A 20,686-nucleotide genomic window follows, 5' to 3' on the forward strand; every position below is an offset into this window, starting at 1 on the left:
AAGGAATTTGTCTTGGTGCATATGCTCTCAGTGTACACAAAAGAAAAGATACGTTCATCAAGTTACAATATTTACAACACAAATGATGGTCATAGGGTACAATTTAACACTTAATGATACAAAATTTAATGATAATCATAGGGTACAAATAAGCAATCAGGAAACAATCAATATCAATATAAATTGTAAGGATACAAGCAACAAAGTTACAGTCATACAGTCATAAGTGGAAAGAGATGGGTGATGGGAACGATGAGAAGATTAATAGTAGTGCAGATTTAGTAAATAGTTTGACAGTGTTAAGGGAATTATTTGTTTAGCAGAGTGATGGCCTGTGTCTAGTTCTTGTGTCTAGTTGTTCTGGTGTACAGTGCTCTATAGCATTTTGAGGGTAGGAGTTGAAACAGTTTATGTCCAGGATGTGAGGGATCTGTAAATATTTAAAACTTTCTTTTCATGAGCTGATGTTTGTTGTTCAGTTCAGGTCTCATCACAATGATAAAACACTTGGGAAGAAAGATGCACACCAATAATCCAGCACTTGAAGAGATCATAGAGAAGATCTCCACAGCCAACATATATTTTCCCCTTGTGCTTAGATAGGTTGGAATAAAGCACAGCCAAACACTGCAGAAGACCAACATGCTGAAGGTGATGAATTTGGCTTCATTGAAGCTGTCAGGTAACTTTCTAGCTAGAAAAGCAGCAGAGAAGCTAAGCAGAGCAAGAAAACCCATAAAGCCCAAAACACAGTAGAACATGACAGAGTCTTCATTGCACTCCAGGATGACTTCTTCAGCCATTGACTGCGTATCAGAATCTGGGTATGGTGGGGAAATTATCAGCCACGTAGCACAAAAAGATATTTGAACAAGGGAGCAGGATAGAAGAATGAAACTTATCATTCTTCCCCCAACCCATTTCCTCAATTTGGAACCAGGTTTGGTGGCCATGAATGCTAGAACCACAACAAAGGTTTTGGCCAGGACACAAGAAACTGCCACAGAAAAGATGAGGCCAAAAGCTAGTTGTCGAAGGAGACACACAATCTTATTAGGTCTCCCAACAAATAGAAAGACACAAAGGAAAGAGAGGAGGAGGGAAAGTAGGAGTATATAAGTCAGATTCTGGTTGTTGGCTTTGACGATGGGAGTATCTTTATGTTTCATGAAGATTATTATTACCAAAATTGTCATCAAAGAAAAGCAAAGAGAAAGAACAGTCAGACTGATCCCCAAGGGTTCTTCAAAGGACAAAAAAGTGATCCGCTTTGGGATGCACATATTTTTATCAGGATTTGGATATTGATCTTCTGGACATGGAGAGCAGTCATCCTTGTCTAAAAAAAACACAGTGGAATTGATATAGCTGATTATAGATAGTGTTGTACCCTTGTTGCTTAGTCCCATTATATATGGAAATTTCCTACCCTTCTCCTTTGATATTTTCCCCTCTGGACATAGATGGCAATCATAGCAACAAAACAACTTTCCTTCTTTCTTGATCTTGCTGTATCCTGTCTCACAAGGATCATTGCACAAAGATAGAGGTAATGCCTATCAATGAATCAAGAAGAATATTTTAAGATACAGAGGAGAAAGGAAGTGTTTGGTGAGATACTGTTAATGTATAATCAACAGAACAAAAAAAAAAATTCTGGACTATGCAAAGATTGATAAATTAATGAAAGAAATAAAAGAAAAAGAAGAGACAGAACACTTCAAGTATGGACCAAAAGGTACGATTGGATACAGAATAGGAAAACTAAACAGAAATAAATGATCGAGAAGAGAAGATGACAAATGTGTAAAATATTGTAAATAAATAAAACTAGATATAAAGGGACGATAAAGACAAAGATAAGAAAAAAGAAGAAAAAAGGGGAATATATGGAACAAAAAGGGGAAAAGTGGAACAAAACTGACATGTAAAAAGAAAATACATATTATGGGTTTATGTTATGTAAACACTATGCACTGTTTGCATAGTGTTGTGCTGTTGTAATAAAATCAATAAAAACTTTTTAAAAAATGGATTAATAAGCAGAATGTGATGACATCATTTTGAGATGTAATTGGTCTGAAATAATTCACTTAATATCTACCTTTATTGGTAACTATGGCCTTTCATAACCATCATCACCACTTTCCAAACACAATTTCTTTGCTGGTTACTTAAAGATGGTTTTCTCAGATTCTTAAATTTGAAGTCAACAGACTTATGAAACGTAGTACATTGAATTTCAGGTTTTACTTCTAAACCATGAAAATCATAATGCATAGTTAACGGAGGGCCAAAATGAAGGGTATAATATTCTACAGGTATACCAACTATTAGAAAAGTAAACATTCTTATAGATACTGTTTTGCTTCATCCGGATATTTCTAGATAGTACAAACTTTATGAATGTTGATGCTCTGGGTCTTTCATCAATGAAGGATTTTTTAATATATAAATGAAAGCAGATCAATTTAGATTGAAATGGCTAACCTGATTAAAGCCTACTGGCCACGTGATGGAATCTACAGAAATATTGAAGAACTTGTCTGATGGAGCTGTGGGATCTACCATTCCAACTTTGACCCTAAGGAAAGACTGGTTTGGGAATGTGATCCAGTTGATAATATCATATCCCCCAATGAATTCTCCATTTTTATCAAAGAAGATCATTTCACCAACACTATTGTTGAATCTGACATTTCTCAGAAAGGAATGAACCTGAAATACAGAAATACACAGAGAGCGACAAAGAGCGAACAGGACAGAAGGAGACAAAAATAATTCAAAACATATGTTCAAAACATATATATAGACGGATTCTTCAAAGAAAAAAAATATAAAATTGTTTTTTTTTTTAATTTTAGGCCAATAGCAAAGAAATAACAATCATTACAAGATAGCAATAGATGTAAAATATCAGACTACTGAAATAAAATTAACATAGAATTGCAAAATAAAAGAGCAAAAAATATGCTTTGTAATTTAATTGTTAAAGCTACTTAAACTAGATGAGTTCTGATAAAAATATAAGAAATAATAGGACGCATAAGGCTACAAAAGTTTAATACTTGTCTTACTTCTAAAGAGCCTTATATTTGCTATAGTCATGCTAAAGTTTGATTTGAATTATTACAGTTAACAATGCAACAAGATAATGAAAGATAAAGGAAAAGGAATAAGTCCATCTATTTATGTATAGATGCAACACATTCATATAGGAAGATATACTGCTCCAGTTACATTATTTTTTTCTTATTCTTGTCTTCTATGTTGACATATATAATCTTATATTGAAAAGAGAGGGAAACATGACCATAAGCTCATATTTGAACAAGCAGTGTTCCAATATCTAGGGCAGGGATAGTCAACCTTTTTATACCTACTGCCCACTTTTGTATTTCTGTTAGTAGTAAAATTTTCTAATCGCCCACTGGTTCCACAGTAATGCGCCATGTATTGTCATCTGCATATGTCTCTCACACATCGTGGATTGGATTTGGCGGGGGGCACCGGCTAGCAGCTCTGGTTGTCTGTTACAGCTGGGTGGTGCGGTCGCACTGTAGCGCCATTTAGTTTCACTTACGTAACATGAACTAAACTTATGTGTGGGCAATACAAATAGTATATTTTCAGAAATTTAAATTGTCACAGGGAATTTTAATAAAACCTAATGAAAATGTTTTTAAATAATGCTATGAATTTTTTTTTAAAAGTCAATTAAATTTTAAAAAAAGGAAAGTACTTCAGTATCAGACAAAACCCCTACAGCCCACCATGAAAGCTGGAACGCCCACTAGTGGGCAGTAGGGATCAGGTTGACTACCACTGATCTAAGGTCTTGCCATAAAGAAGAGGAAGTCAACCAATTCTCCAAAGCACCTGAAGACACGACAAGAAGTAATGGATGGAAGCTAATCAAGGAGAGAAGCAACCTAGAACTAAGGGAAAATTTCCTGACAGTTAGAACAATTAATCAGAAGTTGTGAATGCTCCAACACTGGAAGTTTTTAAGAAGAGATTGGACAACCTTTTGTCTGAAGTGGTATGGAGATTTGGACTAGAAGACTTCCAAGTTCCCTTTCAACTGTTATTTTAATAAATTCTGTTGGCCTAGATGGGCTCAGAATTATTTCACTTACAGGAGTCATATGAGTTCAAAAGGAAGAATCAACAGTTGCTGGAGAGCACTTGAAATTCTGCATTAAGCAGGGACTGCATTGGTTAACTTAAATGTCCTTTTGAAGTCTATGATTCTTTAATGCCGTGGGAGTATATATATCTCACAAAAAATAGGTTCAAAAAAGCCCCACATCCTGGCTCAGTCATCTTTTATTAAGGGCTTGGTATGTTAAAAATACCATCACTCGCTTCCTCTTATAACCATGTTCCTGAAAGCATATCCAGTAAGGCTGTTCTCATTCTTCTCCATTCATTTGCTCTACAACTTTGCATGTGGTTTTGTGAATATCTATGTGTAAAAATGCTCTCAGATGCTCTATTAAGACTCTATGCCAGATAGAAATTTTATGGGAAGATCCTCATCGGGAAATATCTAAAAATGTGGGCATGATTGTTCTTTTGACAATCAAAGAATTTTGTCTGACTAAACGCAAACATTCCAAAGAAGGCATCTAGAACAGTGGTTCCCAATGTGCGGCTCACACCCCATAGGGATGGCAATTTGACTTTTAATGGGGGCAAATGGAACCTTGTTTAAACCAAGTTAATGGCCTTTTAGGCTTCTTCCTAAAGTACGAGTTCACTTTTTGAATAGTAAGAATTATATGTCATGGGAGAGGGCATCAGAATTTTCGAGATGCTTAGGTGGGGCATGTCCAAAAAAAGGTTAGGAACCACTGAGCTAGAAAAACAAAACAAAAAGTTTCAGCAAATCATGTGGAGGGAGTAGAGCATCTCCTTCCATTTATTTATAGACTGAATTTATAGCAAAGTGACGGAATGTAGTAAGGAGGTGGAGTCCCAGATGGAGGAGATGAATTTCAGAGAGGTAGAAGCAGGGGTGAAATCCAAAAATTTTCCCTACCAGTTCTGTGGGTGTGGCTTAATTGGTGGGCGTGGCTTGATGGTCAGATGACTGGGTGGGTATGGCCAATAACAATAAATAATAAAAATAATAAATAAGGTATACAAAACAATAAGAGGTACCAAAAACCATCTTTCACACTTTACACACACACAATACAACATAACTGACTCACACACAATGTAAAAGCAGGTGCACTTCCCCAAAATGGCCCCTGCAACAAGCAGGAACCCCACACTTTCACACTTTACACACACAAAACACAACTGACACACACACACACACACACACAACTTATACAGCTTTGTGAGATTTTGTGTGTTTGTGTAGTTAGAGTGAAACACTACAGAAACACACCAAATCTCAGAAAGCTGCACAAATATTTTATTTTATTATTTTAATTTATTTTTTTAGAACAGGGGTCTCCAACCTTAGTAACTTAGCTTGTGGACTTCAACTCTCAGAGTTCCTCATTCAGCAAAGCAGGAAATCAAAGCAAGCTTTTTTTTCCCCCTTCAGTAGCTGAAGAAAAAGCATGCCGTTGCCGAAAGGACAGTAATTATAGGTAAGTGAGGAGGGGGAATTGGCTGGGCATGGGTGGGGACTCTTGTAGGTGGGGCTGTTAAACACTGAGTTTAAAAGCCTGTGAGGATCAGGAAACTCCTCTGGGATTGCCAGAGGAGGCTTTTAAAACCTCTTTTTTTTCCTTTTTTCCCCCCTTTGGCTAAAGGGTTTTTTTTAAAAAAAACATTTAAAGGGTTTTGATGATCTCTGCTCAGCCCCGCAATCATCAGAGGGTTTTTTTTATTTTTAAAGGCATGTTTCTGCTAAAGAAAAACTTTTAAAAAGTAAAAAAAAAAAAACCCTCTGCTGATAGTGCAGCTCAGCAGAGGCAGGGAGGTGGGGCCAGGGATTTTTGCTACCAGTCCTCCGAACCAGCAGCCGCCATTGCTACCGGATCGGCTGAGCCGGTCTGAACTGGGAGCATTTCACCCCTGGGTAGAAGGCAATTCAGGCTAGATATTATGTCTGAAAGAAAGAGGAGAAAGAATGGCCCTCCCTAATAATTCACAGAGTATACTGTAGATAAAGATAGTAGAGTGCTCAAATTGGCAAGATTTTATCTACCAGTATAGCAGTAAAACAATAAGAAATCAACTTAGAAGAATCATTATCTGTTCTTCTTGATTTGGCAGGCAGTTAATTTCACGGAGAGAAGCATATTCTAAGGCATATAGTTAAAATTTTGTACAATACCATTTACAATTTAAATATCAGCATATCACTATTTTGATTAATTAATCCATTGTTGCTTTTCACTTTTAGACCTAATGTCAATATCCCTAAAAAAAAATTCTATGGTAGAGTTTATGGGTAGTTGTTCCAACTACACTACTCTACTTACAACTAACCTGCCATAACATTTGATTGCGAAATTGTTTCCTTCCTTCTTTCTCTATTGTTGTTTCTCTAGATTTGAATAGAGGGAGAGATTGCAAAGCATGTGCCACAGCATAGACTGCATTGTAAATACTGTAACTCTGTCCACTCATGCGTATTTCAAACACAGATGTGGGAAGGGTCTCAAGCCTCTCCCATCCAGTACATTTCTTCTGAGATGTCTCAATTTTTGAGTTCAAAAAGAAACAGTCGAATGCCTGTTCCCAAAAATCTTTTCGAAAGTGATCTTGATGATTGTTGTTTGGATTTAGGTTTTGAAGAAATTCCTGAAAGTCTGGGACCTTCTTTGTGTGAACTGCAAAGGATAAAGCACCATGGAGGAAATGGACATCCCAAGATTTATGAACAGCAACTGAAGTATAATGTGTCTGGGCAGTTATAAGCCAGATCTTTTTCTTCTTTGGTATATCCTCCACTTCTGAAAACTGGAGGAAAGTTCTCAAAAGGGATACGGACTGAATTTCACCATATAAGATTACCACATTGGCTGTGCTGTTCATGAGAATATGGTATATATGCAATCCTTCATCTATGGTATCAGTAAAATCACTGTAAAAAGCTACATTTGGTAATTCTGCTATGAATTCAACACAGATGCCATGCTCAGAAAATGTGGGGAGCACCTCCTGGAGGAATTTCTCTCCTTTCTCATCCTTCACTACAAGAATTCCAATCCAGATCCATCTAAAATGCAGCAATAGCTGCAGGATGCCCTTACGTTGGTGGGATTCATTTGGAAACATTTGTTGGAAGAAAATTGATTGAGTCTTTTTATCCATGATTGGAGCAGAGCCATAGGTCAACTACAGAAAGATAAACATATGTCAATGCAAAGGTCTATGTGAGCCTCTGAAATCCTATACATTTGTTTGACTATTTGGAAGCCCTTATTTTTATAGAGTAAAACACTGTGCAACTAGACATATATCAACCAAGAAAAATTTGATAAAAGAAATATGTATTTAGTATTACATGTTTTAATACATGTAATACTAAATACATGGGGAATGGATGGGGAAGAACAGGCTCCAGCTCAACCCCTCCAAGACGGAGTGGCTGTGGATGCTGGCGTCCCGGCACAGTCAGCTTACGCCATTGCTGACTGTTGGGGGTAATTATTGGCCCCCAGGGGGAGGGTGCTCAACTTGGGCGTTCTCCTGGATGACCGGCTGTCCTTAGAGGAACATCTGACGGCTGTCACCAGGAGAGCATTTTATCAGATCGCCTGATTCTCCAGTTGCGTCCCTTCCTAGACTGGGACTCCCTATGCACGGTCACTCACGGCCTCGTCACTTCCCGCCTGGACTATTGCAATGCTTTCTACATGGGGCTCCCCTTGAAGACCACAAGGAGGCTCCAGCTAGTCTAGAATGCGGCTGCGTGGATGATAGAGGGAGCACCGCGTTGTTCCCATATAACATCTCTCCTGCGCGGCCTGCACTGGCTGCCAGTAGTCTTCTGGGTGCAATTCAAGGTGCTGGTTATCATTTTTAAAGCGCTCCATGGCTTAGGACCGGGCTATTTACGAGACCACCTGCTGCCACCGATAGCCTCCCATCGACCTGTGCACTCCCACAGGGTGGGCCTTCTCAGGATGCCGTTGACCAAACAATGCCAGTTGGTGGCCCCCAGGGGGAGAGCCTTCTCTGTGGCAGCACCTGCCCTTTGGAATGAGCTGCCTCCAGGGTTGCGCCAACTCCCCGACCTCCGGACCTTCAAACACGAACTTAAGACCTTATTATTTCATCGTGCGAGACTGGCCTAAGCGAAATTTTTTAAATGAAAATTTTAATGGGTTTTATGTCGGTCTATGACCGTTTTAGTTTGATTCAGCCTATTGTAATTTGGTTTTTTAATTTTGCTTTTAAATTTGTGTTTGTATTTTGTGTCGGTTTTAATATGGCTCTAAACCGCCCTGAGTCCTCCGGGAGAAGGGCGATATAAAACATTAAATTATAAATAAAATAAAATAAAATAAAATAAAATAAAATAAAATAAAATAAAATAAAATAAAATAAAATAAAATAAAATAAAATAAAATAAAATAAAATAAAATAAATAGCAGCAAGGATTATCTTCACACAATATTGGAAAGATGAAGAATCACCTGAAGATGAAGATATCATTAAGAAGATATTAGATTGTGCAGAAGTGGACAGACTTAAAGAAGACACAGAATATTATCAAATTTGGAATTTATTTTACCAATGGTTGGGAAAAAGTGATGGAGAATAAGAATGGCATTTGTATTGTTAAGCAAATTAATTATCCAGACAACATGATGTTTATTAAGCACTAAATAATGTAACTAATAGAAAATTGATAAAAGAAGACCCTAAGATATCAATCTTGGGGTATCCATAAATACCTTTTTGTGGAAACAGTCTCATTATGAATAATTCAAATTTGAAACATTGGTGGTATTTAGCCAGTTCTATCCAGTTCAGGTGAACTGGTAGCTGCAGCTGTGGGAGACTTCGCCCACCCACCCGAACATCATCGCATCCAGTTTTTGATACTCTGCACATGTGTGGAAGGCGTGCACGCTCACATTTGTGAACCAGTAGGGAAGGTAAGTGAATACCACCCCAATCTGAAACTTAATTCAATGTCTGAAATTGGTGTGTGTTCTTCTGTGCCAAATATCTTCACCATGCTATCTCTACCATGTTATCAAAAGACATGACCCACTATCCCTTATGTCAGTCCACAAAGATTCAGAAAGTCACAAATCTGATCTAACCGGGACCAGAGTTGTAACCCAGGTGAAATCAAGGAGATAAAGAGAATTTCTTGATGCCTGTTTTTTTTCCCCCAATGTCAATAAACAGACACATTGACATTGACCCAGACTACCAATTGCTGAATACGAAAGAACTGCATCAACCACAATCCTGAAGGGAGCATTTAAAACAAACAAACAGGCACCCCACTACACAGCACAAAATTACAACCCATCGCCTCACAAGAAATTGGACCACATCTCAGTAACAAGAGCCAGCCACTCAAACTATCAAACAAGTTGAAACCAGTAGCACCCCGATAACAAATCTAATCCTAATCTGCATCACACAGACATTATTTAACTACAGCCCAGCAATCAATTTAACTACAGCCCAGCAATCAAACAGCCCAAAATCAGACCATGACTAAGAAATATCTAAACAAACAACATTCAGACTAATTTGCATCTCATAGAAAGGTATGGCAGCAACTATGGGATAGAAATTATAAATTAACAATGTCAACTGTATACAAGGAGAACTTGTACAAGATGTTTTATAGATGGCATCTTCCATCTATAAAGATTGGGAAGTTGGCAAAAATGTTTAAAGATAAATCAGCTAAATGTTGGAAATGTCATCAGACACCTGGCTTGTATTTTCATATGTGGTGGACATGCATAGAAGCCAAAAAATATTGGACAAAAATACATATGTGGTTGGAAAAGATGATACAACAACATATTGATTTGAAACCTGAAATATTCCTGTTGGGCATTTTACCAGAAATTTATAGCAAAGAAAATGTATATTTGATTATCCATGTAATAACTGCAACTAGAATTGTATTTGCATAAAATTGGAAAAGTGAAGAGATCCCTACAGAGGAGAATATGATTAAAAAAATATTAGAATGTGCAGAAATGAATAGTTTAACACTGGCAATTAAAGAGAAAGAACAAAGCGAATATTATATTATATGGGAGTTATTTTATCGATGGTTAGAGAATAAATATAAACATTAGAAAAAAAGTAGATGAATGAAACTGAGAAAATGTATTAATAGAGTTAAATAAATTAAGAAGAGGATTGTTATAGTATTAGATATTCAATGTATTGGTATTAAGCTAAGACTGGATTAAATAATGAATATGACTGTAAATTTTAACTGTTATTGCACAAAAAATTTGTACCCAGGTTGTAATGTATCTTTAAAAGTTTTGGCGGGAAAATAGCACGTTGCTGATTGGTTGAAGCCCCCGGCTAAACTGTATATAAAGAGAGGTTTTTCCCAGCACTGGCTGCTGGGTTCACCATATAGTAAAGAGCTGTTGTCACTATCCTGGTCTCCTGCCTCGTTATTGCCCGAATCTAACACTGGCGACGAAGGTGGGATCTCGAGGCTAAGAGCGCCAGGAAAAGAGCTGAACTCACCAGGAAGGCGCGAACCCAGCAAACAAGGGGCGGAAAGCAGCAATGTCCAGCTACACACCGCCAGCGCCATTCGACCCAGCTAAGGAAAAATGGGGGTCATACATGGCTCGTTTCGAGTGTTTCCTCGAGGCGAACGAACTTCAAGGAGTTTCAGACAACAGGAAACGAGCGTATTTCCTGAGCCACTGCGGTCCAGAGGTTTTCAACACCGCAGAATCCCTGGCGGAGCCAACGCCGGTACAGTCGGTACCGTGGCAAACTCTACAGAATTTATTGAAAACCCACTATGCACCAACGCCGTCCAAGTATGTGCAACGGTTCGAATTCGGGGAGCGCAGACAGCAAGAGGGCGAGTCCATCAGCGCATACATGGCCGCCCTGAGGAAAGCCTCAAAACATTGCGAGTACCGAGACTTAGATGAGGCATTGCTGGAGCAACTCATCCGCGGGGTCAGGGACATCCGTTTGCGGAGGCGGCTGCTGTCTAAAAGCAACCTAACGCTGGCAAACGCCTTGGACGAAGCCAGGGCTCACGAGATGTCTACCCAAGCGGCGGAAACGCTACAAAGCAGGTCGCACCAACGGCTGGTGCGAATCAACCCCGTCCACAACGAGGAGATCCAGGCTGAGTCGGACGGTGAGGAAGAGGAAGGAGTCTTCCACACCGGGAGGCCGGAGAAAGAAGACCGGGTGACTGCGCGAGTTGCGGAGGGCAACACCAACGACAACAATGCAAATTTAAGGATGCAACTTGTCGGCGTGCGAAGGAAGGGGCACCTAGCACAGGTCTGTCGAGCTCCCCAACCTTCCCGCCAAAATTCAAACCGACCAATCAGAGCGGAACGCGCGCCCGTGATTGGTCAATTCAAAAAGGCGCAGTTGAATCAGACTGTCGTGAGTGGGTCACGCATCAACACGCCTAGAGAAAAAATCTTTACAAAGGCAAAGATTGAGGGGTGCCGTGCCGATTGAGGTGGACACGGCTCATCGATCACGATCATGTCCTGGGACACTCGTGAAAGCCTTACCCGCCATCGCAAAGCGCAAGTTGCAACCACAGAAATTAAAGGTACAAGACTACCAAGGAAATCGCATCCCTGTTCGAGGGGTAACGTCCGTCCACGTCGAGTATGGACAATACAAGAAAACTCTGCCCATCACCATAGTCGATGGGACCCTGCCAAGCTTGTTGGGACTGGACTGGTTCCGAGCATTGGGCATGGGAGTGACTGGAATCTTCAGAAACGATGTCAACCTCAAAGACGCACTCGTGAAAGAATTTGGGGCGTTTTCAGAGACTGCCTGGGCAAGTACACGGGACCCCTATCTCTTTTAACTTAGACCCCAAGTTGCCCCTATCCGCCTAAAGGCTAGGAGGGTCCCGTTAAGCCCTAAAGCCCAGGATTGACCGGGAACTGGACAAGCTAGTACCCCAGGGAATTCTAGTGCCAATTGACCATGCTAAGTGGGAGACCCCTATAGTCACCCCAGTCAAACCGGACGGATCGGTCCGGATTTGCGCTGACTATAAGGCAACGCTAACAAAGCGTTGCAAAGAATGCTTACCCGTCCCAGTGGTACAGCACTTACTGCACTCAATGGGGCAAGGGCAAGTTTTGCCAAGCTAGACTTGGCCCAACCTATCAACAGCTGCCCGTAGATAGCAGCACAGCGAGCGCAGACAATTGTGACTCACAGAGGGGCTCTTAAGTGCACCCGGTTACAGTTTGGGGTTAGTGTGGCTCCAGGGTTATTTCAGAACCTAATGGAGCGGCTGTGCAGGGACTACCAGGGTGGTACCATACTTTGACGATGTACTGGTATCCGCTGAGAATCTAGAGGAATTAGGGGTAAGGCTGCGAAAAGTTTTGGGCATTTTCCGGTCTGCGGTCTCACAGTTAAACTGAACAAATGCCAGATCGGGGTTGAGTCTGTGGAATTCCTGGGCTACGGATAGACAGGGAAGGATTCACCCCACTGAGAGCAAGTGCGGGCCATCAGGAAGGCCCCGGTTCCAAAGAACAAAACGGAGTTACAGGCATTCTTAGGTCTGGTCAACTTCACGGTATTCTTAAGGAATAAGGCAACAGTAGCCGAGCCGCTGCATAAATTACTAGCAAAGACGGCTGCATGGTCTTGGGGAAAGGTGGAAGCTAGGGCATTCGAAGGGGTAAAGAATCTCCTATCGAGTGATAGCCTCCTTATCCAATACAATGGCACGCTGCCATTAGTGTTAAGCTGCGATGCATCCCCCTATGGGGTGGGGGCTGTACTCAGCCACAGGTTACCAAATGGCACAGAAGCCCCTATTGCATATTACTCCCGAACCATGTCATCAACTGAAAGGAATTATAGCCAGCTTGATAAGGAAGCCTTGGCTATAGTCTCCGGAGTAAAGAAATTCCACGAATATGTATTTGGTCGTGATTTTGAAATCATCACGGACCATAGACTTTTGCTAGGTCTGTTGGCAGGCGACCGCCCAACGCCTGTGGCACTCTCGCCCAGACTGACCCGATGGACTATCTTCCTGGCAGCGTATTCTTACAAATTACTACACCGGCCAGGGAAGGAATTAGGGCATGCAGACGCCCTGAGCAGATGCCCGTTACCAGAGACTATTGAAGACCCCACCCCGGGGATACCAGTTCTGCTAATTGACTCTTTGGACTCTGGCCCAGTCACATCCAAAGAGGTGGCTCAGGCATCGTACAAGGACATTACAATAAGAACTGTAATTGGTTGGGTACAAAGAGGTTGGCCCGCTGCGCCGGGCGAGCGTTTTAAAGAGTTTGTAAAAAAACGTGGGGAACTCTCAGCTCAAGGGAGGTGCCTGCTATGGGGGGATCGAGTGGTGATCCCAGAGAAATTGAGGAAAAAAGTATTGGATCTCCTTCACGAAGGCCACCCAGGGATCGTGAGAATGAAGGGTCTAGCGAGAAGCTATGTGTGGTGGCCCTTAATGGACTCGGAAATTGCTGAAAGGGTAGGGAAATGCCAGGCCTGCCAGGAGTCCAGACCGCTACCCCCAACGGCCCCTATTCGGGAATGGGAGAGACCCCAAGGCCCCTGGTCTAGGATCCATATCGATTTTGCCGGCCCCTTCCACGGCCAAACCTTTCTGGTAGTAGTCGATGCCTACTCCAAATGGCTGGAAATCATTCCCATGACAGCCGATGCCGTGATTTCAGTCCTGCGGCACCTATTTGTAACCCACGGGTTGCCCGACACGTTAGTCTCCGACAATGGCCCGCAATTCACGGCAACCCAGTTTGAAGGGTACTTGGCAGAAGAGGGCATCCGGCATGTCCTCTCGGCGCCTTTCCACCCTGCGACGAATGGCCTTGCAGAACGTTCCGTTCGGAGCGCAAAGAAGCATTGTCCAGAATCAGGCCAGGCGATTGGCAAACAAAATCGATACCTTCCTAGCAGTCCAACACAGAACCCCTGTGTCACAACTGGCAGAAGCCCGCAGGAGTTATTAATGGGTCGGAAGCTCAGGTGCCCACTAGACCGCTTAAACCCAAACTACACACCAGACGGTTACAAGGGGTACAGGTAAAACAAGAGGGATGGCAGTAGGCGACCTAGTGTGGGCACACAACTACAGCGAGGGCCCGACCTGGTTAGCAGGAAAATCCTAGAGATAACAGGACCAAAATCATATCTAGTAGAGATAGAGGATGGCCGGGTATGGAAGCGCCACATAGACCAGATAAGGAAACGATAACCGTAAATCAGAAACAGACAAACAGGCCCTGACTACCAATGTTTGAATCCACAGCTGACTCAAACCCGGGCAAACGCGAGACTTATCTGAGTTCCAGGAGGTCCAGCCGCCAACCGGTTCCTCCTGAAGACAGCAGGGACGACTCTGCAATAATCCAGGGCCGGATGGCCTAGAGGAGGAGCTGAGAGGAACAAACAGTCCCTCCGGTCAGCTCGACTCACTCCCAGAGAATGAATTGCGCAGGTCCGAAAGAGTCAGGAGACGCCCAGTCTACTTGCGTGATTACGTTGAAAAATAAGATGTTAATTTTATGTAGATATTGGTAAAGTGTTTTCTGGGAGGGAAGGAGTGTAATGTATCTTTAAAAGTTTTGGCGGGAAAATAGCACGTTGCTGATTGGTTGAAGCCTGGCTAACGTGTATATAAAGAGAAGTTTTTCCCAGCACTGGCTGCTGGGTTCACCATATAGTAAAGAGCTGTTGTCACTATCCTGGTCTCCTGCCTCGTTATTGCCCGAATCTAACACAGATTGCACACTGTTTAATGGAAGATGGATTGTTTGTATTAAAATAAAATAAAAAAAATTTTTTTAAAAAAAGAAAGCTATTTAAAGACCTGTGTTCTCACAGAGGTGTATAATCCAAAACGCACTGACAATGTCTCTTCGAATGGTGAAGAAATGTTTGCAACCAAATTGTGAAACACGAAGCTCAAACCAACCACCCCTAACTTCCAAACCAAGCTACTAATATTCAAACACATTTCAATCTCCACCATCTGTTTAGTAAGTACAATTATTCATCCTGCTATGATGATCCTAGCAAGCAAATAAAATAAAAAAAATAAAATAAAATAATAAAATAAAATAAAATAAAATAAAATAAAATAAAATAAAATAAAATATTTAGGAACCTGAAAGATCTCTCCTTTTTAGGAAGAGAAAGTACAGCCATCTGGGAAGGTACAGCAAGGTAATTAGGTATATCTTCAGCTCATCTTTACCTGAGGAAATTTGTAGATGCATAATATAGCTGCCATGTGAAGAGATATGTCAGGTGCTCCAATGACTGCAGCCAAAGTATTTGTGATCCTACACTTGTAGTTAGGGATAAATTTTCCCTGAGTGAAAGGCAGAAGCATTGAGGCAAAATAGGTCAAGCTTGGACTAAAATTGCTATTAAAGATTTGGAAGCCCAGTGTAACATTGGGTAAGATCTGAGGATTTTCATTGATCTCTTTTAGAGTAAAAACTAAGGCCAGGATATGTTGGTAATTCTGAAAAACTACTCTGTAAATAAATAAAGACAAAAATGCATGAGGAAATGTCTGCTTCAATCTTATGGTACTTCCAACCCTTCAGTACGACACATTTTGTGGAACAAGTTTTAGTGTTATATCTTCACTATTCAACTTGGAACTTGCAAAATGCAAAGCATAATACTAATACATAAATACATCTACAGATATATATGTAGGATTACTTTTAAGATAAACATAGGCTGAAACTGGAAGGAAATGTGAGAAATGTCCAGTATCCAACCACAATGCTTAATGGTTTATATTGAAAAGGAAAAAGCTGAGTTTCCCCCCATCTTATTGGTAGTTGCATCTTCATAAATTACAATATACATTCTATATATTTATAGATATTTAGATGTGATTTTTTTATAAAGGGAGAATTTGTCTCTTTTTCACTTTACATGGAAACTAAAGTAAAATATAACCATGTAAAATACACCTAAGTATCCTATTTTTTAAAAAAAAAAACCCAGTAAAGGAAAGCATTTTAAGCATCCTGTCTATGGTTTGACTGCAATGTCCAGAGCATGACAATAAATTGATGATGTTCATACACAACTCCATCTTGGAATCCCTGAAAAGGATGTTGACTGAAATCAATGGGATTAGAAAATGTAAAAAATGCAGAAATAATGCCAGCAATATTAATGTCTCCAAGCTGATGATAAGTGTGCCGAATAGGAAGAGGTTCATCAAAGTCACAGTGAGGACTAGGATCTTTGCACACCACTTCAGACAATATTATTAATAGTAACTCCATGAATGCTAAGATCTTCCATGAATGCCTTCTTTCTGTGTACAAAGGCTTCTGTCTGCCACAAGATCTTTGAAGTAGATCAGACTGACTTCTCTTCTTGAGATGTTTTTCAGGCAGAACTAGAGAGTGGCACATACTATCAAATCCACTCACAGAGTTTTAGGGCTCCCAGCAGTGGGTTGGAAGGGGACAATAAATAGCATCCTTCAAGGTCGGTTCCTCCTTTTTCCATGGAGTCCCATAGGATTCTCAAGAGACAAACTGGTTAATTCCATGATGACAGTGAGACAGTCACATATGTGAACAATTTCTAAACATGCAGAGCCTCCAGAGGAGGAACCCATGAATCACAAGACAAAAATAAAATCATTAAAAACTTACAGCAAAGTATAGACATTGATACTGATCTCCCCCCGTTCCATTACACTACACTAAACCATTCTACTCTCCATTCTCTACTCTCCATTACAGTCCATTCCATTTCAATTACAGGTAATTCTCAAGATACAACTATAATGGAGCTTGTCTATTATGGTCACAAGTCATGGCAGTTATGAGGTGAATATGTCACCTAACACCTCCCCCACCTCTGCTCATGACCCAAGTTACTGTAAGGTCACAGAAGTTTCCCTGAGCCACTGAGATACCAAAGAGTGTGAGACTCAAGATGAGGCTTGCAAAAAGAAACAGATTTTATTTTTGACCAAAACAAAATACTGGGTGAAACTATATTCAGAACATACAGATACAATGCATGAAAGGAATAACCACACTTTGGGGAAGGTATGGTGTCCTTTTTTTACCTTCAGAGGCACTAGCTTAGTACCCATTTCTGGCCCCCTGGCAATGCAGCAAGGAACAGGGGGTTGAGAGCTTAGCAACAGAGGGGCTGAACCCCGCTTCTTGAGATATCCACCAGACAGGGAGTTGTACAGAAAAACAAGATAACAAGATAACAGAAGTTAGATCACTGGTAGAAACCAATGGTGGAGGCAATTCCAATTCTTATTAAAGCAATTCTTACAGAAGCAAAACAGCAAGATTTATTTATATATTTATTTTGTCACAACAGTATATATAAGCATAAGCATGAAAGTAACTATATAATATATTATATATATATATAAGCATAAGCATGCAATAACTATATTAATTGGATATAATGAAAGAAAACAATAGGACAGGAACGGTAGGCACATTTGTGCTCTTATGCACGTCCCTTACGGACCTCTTAGGAATGGGGTGAGGTCAATAGTAGACATTTTTTGGTTAAAGCTTTGTGGATTTTGAGAAGAGACCACAGAGTCAGGTAGTATGTTCCAAGCATTAAAAAGTCTGTTACAGAAGTCATATTTTCTGCAATCAAGATTGAAGCGGTTAACATTAAGTTTAAATCTATTGTTTGCTCTTGTATTGTTGTGATTGAAGCTGAAGTAGTCTTTAACAGGAAGGACATTACAATAGATGATTCTATGAGTTAAACACAGGTCCTGTCGAAGGCGGTGGAGTTCTAAGTTTTCTAAACCCTAGATTTCAAGTCTGGTGGCATAAGGTATTTTGTTGTGTTCAGAGGAGTGGAGAACTCTTCTTGTAAAATATTTCTGGACACGTTCAATTGTATTGATGTCTGAAATGTGGTATGGGTTCCAGACAGGCGAGCTGTATTCAAGAATTGGTCTAGCAAATGTTTTATAAGCTCTGGTAAGTAGTGTAGTGTTTCTGGAGAAGAAGCTACGTAAGATTAGGTTTACAATTCTTAAAGCCTTTTTTGCGATGTAATTGCAGTGGGCTTTGGCACTTAGATCATTGGCACTTAGATCATTGTGTCCCAGTAATTCTGCCTATTCTACTATTATTATGTCTCTACAATACATCAAATGAATGTTTGGGTCATTAAGTGAGTGTAGATTGCCTCCTGGGTGGGTGTGGGCGTTGGAGGCCTAGTACAGGTTTAGGCTCACATGCCCTGGCAGCTGGACCTCCCAAAACCTCCCCAACCCTGAGAGAACCCATGCTCCACTCCTAACCCCTTAGGTCCCAACAGGCATTTTCTCATTCTCATCAGTTTGTCTGAGGCCTTAGGTCTAATTCCTATCAAACACCTTTCTCTTCACCTTTTGAGGAGCTCCGAGGACTTCCAGAGCACTGGAATGACCTCCCTTTTTTTTCAATGGCTGCATGATACAGTAGCATATTTTGTCACAGGTCATTTCCACACAGCCCGGGGACAAACGCCTTCATTTTGCTGCCTGAACGAACTCTGCACTCTGCGGTGTTCAGAAGTTTTTGCAACTTTTGTGGAGGCCTCTCTAAGGCAGCTGAAGGAAGCAGCTTGTCTGACAGCCACCATTTATCCCCCACTTGTTTATGAGTGGGGACAAAATAGCAACTTTTATTCAGATCACTGCTGCCCAGCCTACTTTGTTTGCCTACCTTAATGAGGTCTCCATAGTTTGGTAGCCATAATTTTGTCCCACCCACAAATGGGCAGGACAATATGGCAGTTGCATTAGGGTCGCCAGTGTGCTGCCTGTGGATGAACTGCTTTGCTTTCCTGTCTCACCATGTTTTTTTAAGACATACATGCCTTTGTATTTATAGATATTTAGATGTGATTTGTTATAAATGGACATTTGTCCCCTTTTTCACTTTGCATGGAAACTAAGGTAAACTATAACCATGTAAAATACACCTGGGCATCCCATTTAAGATGTTTCTTTGTGGAGGTTTTGTGAATAGAGGAAAACATTTCAAGCATCCTGGTGGTTTAACTGAAATGTCCAGAGCTTGACAATAAATTGATGATGTACTTATATGCCAAGTTTCAGAAGTTTACACAAGCTGTCAGGGTTCCAAGTAACACCCCCAATGAAAAAAAGACTCCAAGGCTTGAAGTTCCTCAAAGTTCCATTTTATTAGAGATATCATATTGGCACATCTAGGAAAACCTGAATCTGAAAGCTTCCAGGTTTTCCCCACCCCAAGGAAAATCCAGGTCCCTGCCCAGAACCCACATGTCCATCACATGGTCCAATCAAAGCATTGTCCCATCTGGAGATGCCTCCCAGTCATGCCCCTCCAGTTGCAGGGCAAGATGTGCTTGACTCTTTGAGAAAGGAATGTTATTATGACTATACACCTCCCCTGATCCATACAATCCCCCCTCTCAGTTTCCCACAGTAGTAAATGTGGCAGGCCTGAAGGTCCAAGGAAAAAGATGGCTTCCAGGCCTGACACAAGCTTTCAAAAGCTTTCTGCAGTGTTCAGAAGCTTCTGCAGCACTAAGGCAGCAAAATGAAACAATGTCTCTGGTGGCCGCCATTTCATCCCACTCACAAATGGACCAGAGAAAATGGTAAACACATTTAGATCACTTCCACATGGCCTGGGGACAAAAAGCCTGGCCTCCTTCCACAACATGAGGAGGACCTCCTATGAGGTCCATAGAGCTTCAGAAAATAAGTGTGGGGCATGATAGGTATATGGGGAGTAGGCCAGGGGTGAAATGCTCCCGGATTGGACGGGATCGCGCGATCCGGTAGCGATGATGGCTGCTGGTTCGGAGGACCAGTAGCAAAAATCCCTGGCCCCTCCCTCCCTGCCTCTGCTGAGCCGCACCACTTACAGAGGTTTTTTGTTTTTTTTTACTTTTAAAAGCCGGTTTTGCTTCAGCGGAAACAAGCCTTTAAAAGTAAAAAACAGCAGAACCTTACTTGTACTCTTACTTGTAGAAAACATGTTTTCTACAAGTAAGAGTAGAGATTCTAAGGCACTTACCTGATTACTGAGGAACGCATGGCCACAGCCCGAAAGCAGTTTCAGTTTCAGCCAGACAGCATCAATTGCTCAGCTAATCTATTTCCTCGGTGATCAACTGGCTGGCTTTGCTACCTGAGGAACTCTGGGATTTGAAGTCCACAATAAAATAAAATAAAATAAAATAAAATAAAATAAAATAAAATAAAATAAAATAAAATAAAATAAAATAAAATAAAATAAAATAAAATAAAATAAAATAAAATATTTGTGCAGCTTTCTGAGATTTGGTGTGTTTCTGTAGTGTTTCACTCTAACTACACAAACACACAAAATCTCAGAAAGCTGTATTGTGTGTGTGTGTGTTAGTTGTGTGTGTGTAAAGTGTGAAAGTTGGTTTTTGAGCTTTTTGTGGCTATGTGAAGTGTGAAGTGCAGCTGCTTTTACATCGTGTGTGAGTCAGTTGTGTTGTGTTGTGTTGT

General features: G+C 40.8%; 1 protein-coding gene across 1 annotated transcript; it reads right to left on the bottom strand.

The window, feature by feature from the left end:
• Positions 1-440: 440 nt before the first annotated feature.
• LOC131198003 (vomeronasal type-2 receptor 26-like) lies at positions 441-16,451 on the bottom strand. Its single transcript, XM_058182512.1, has 6 exons — positions 16,246-16,451; positions 15,395-15,680; positions 6,457-7,308; positions 2,491-2,718; positions 1,430-1,556; positions 441-1,339 (listed from the first exon to the last, which is right to left on the bottom strand). Exons 1-6 carry the CDS (start codon positions 16,449-16,451, stop codon positions 441-443), a joined length of 2,598 nt encoding a protein of 865 aa, XP_058038495.1.
• Positions 16,452-20,686: the final 4,235 nt, after the last annotated feature.

Source organism: Ahaetulla prasina, chromosome 4 (genome assembly GCF_028640845.1).
Source record: "Ahaetulla prasina isolate Xishuangbanna chromosome 4, ASM2864084v1, whole genome shotgun sequence".
Lineage (NCBI taxonomy): Eukaryota > Metazoa > Chordata > Lepidosauria > Squamata > Colubridae > Ahaetulla > Ahaetulla prasina.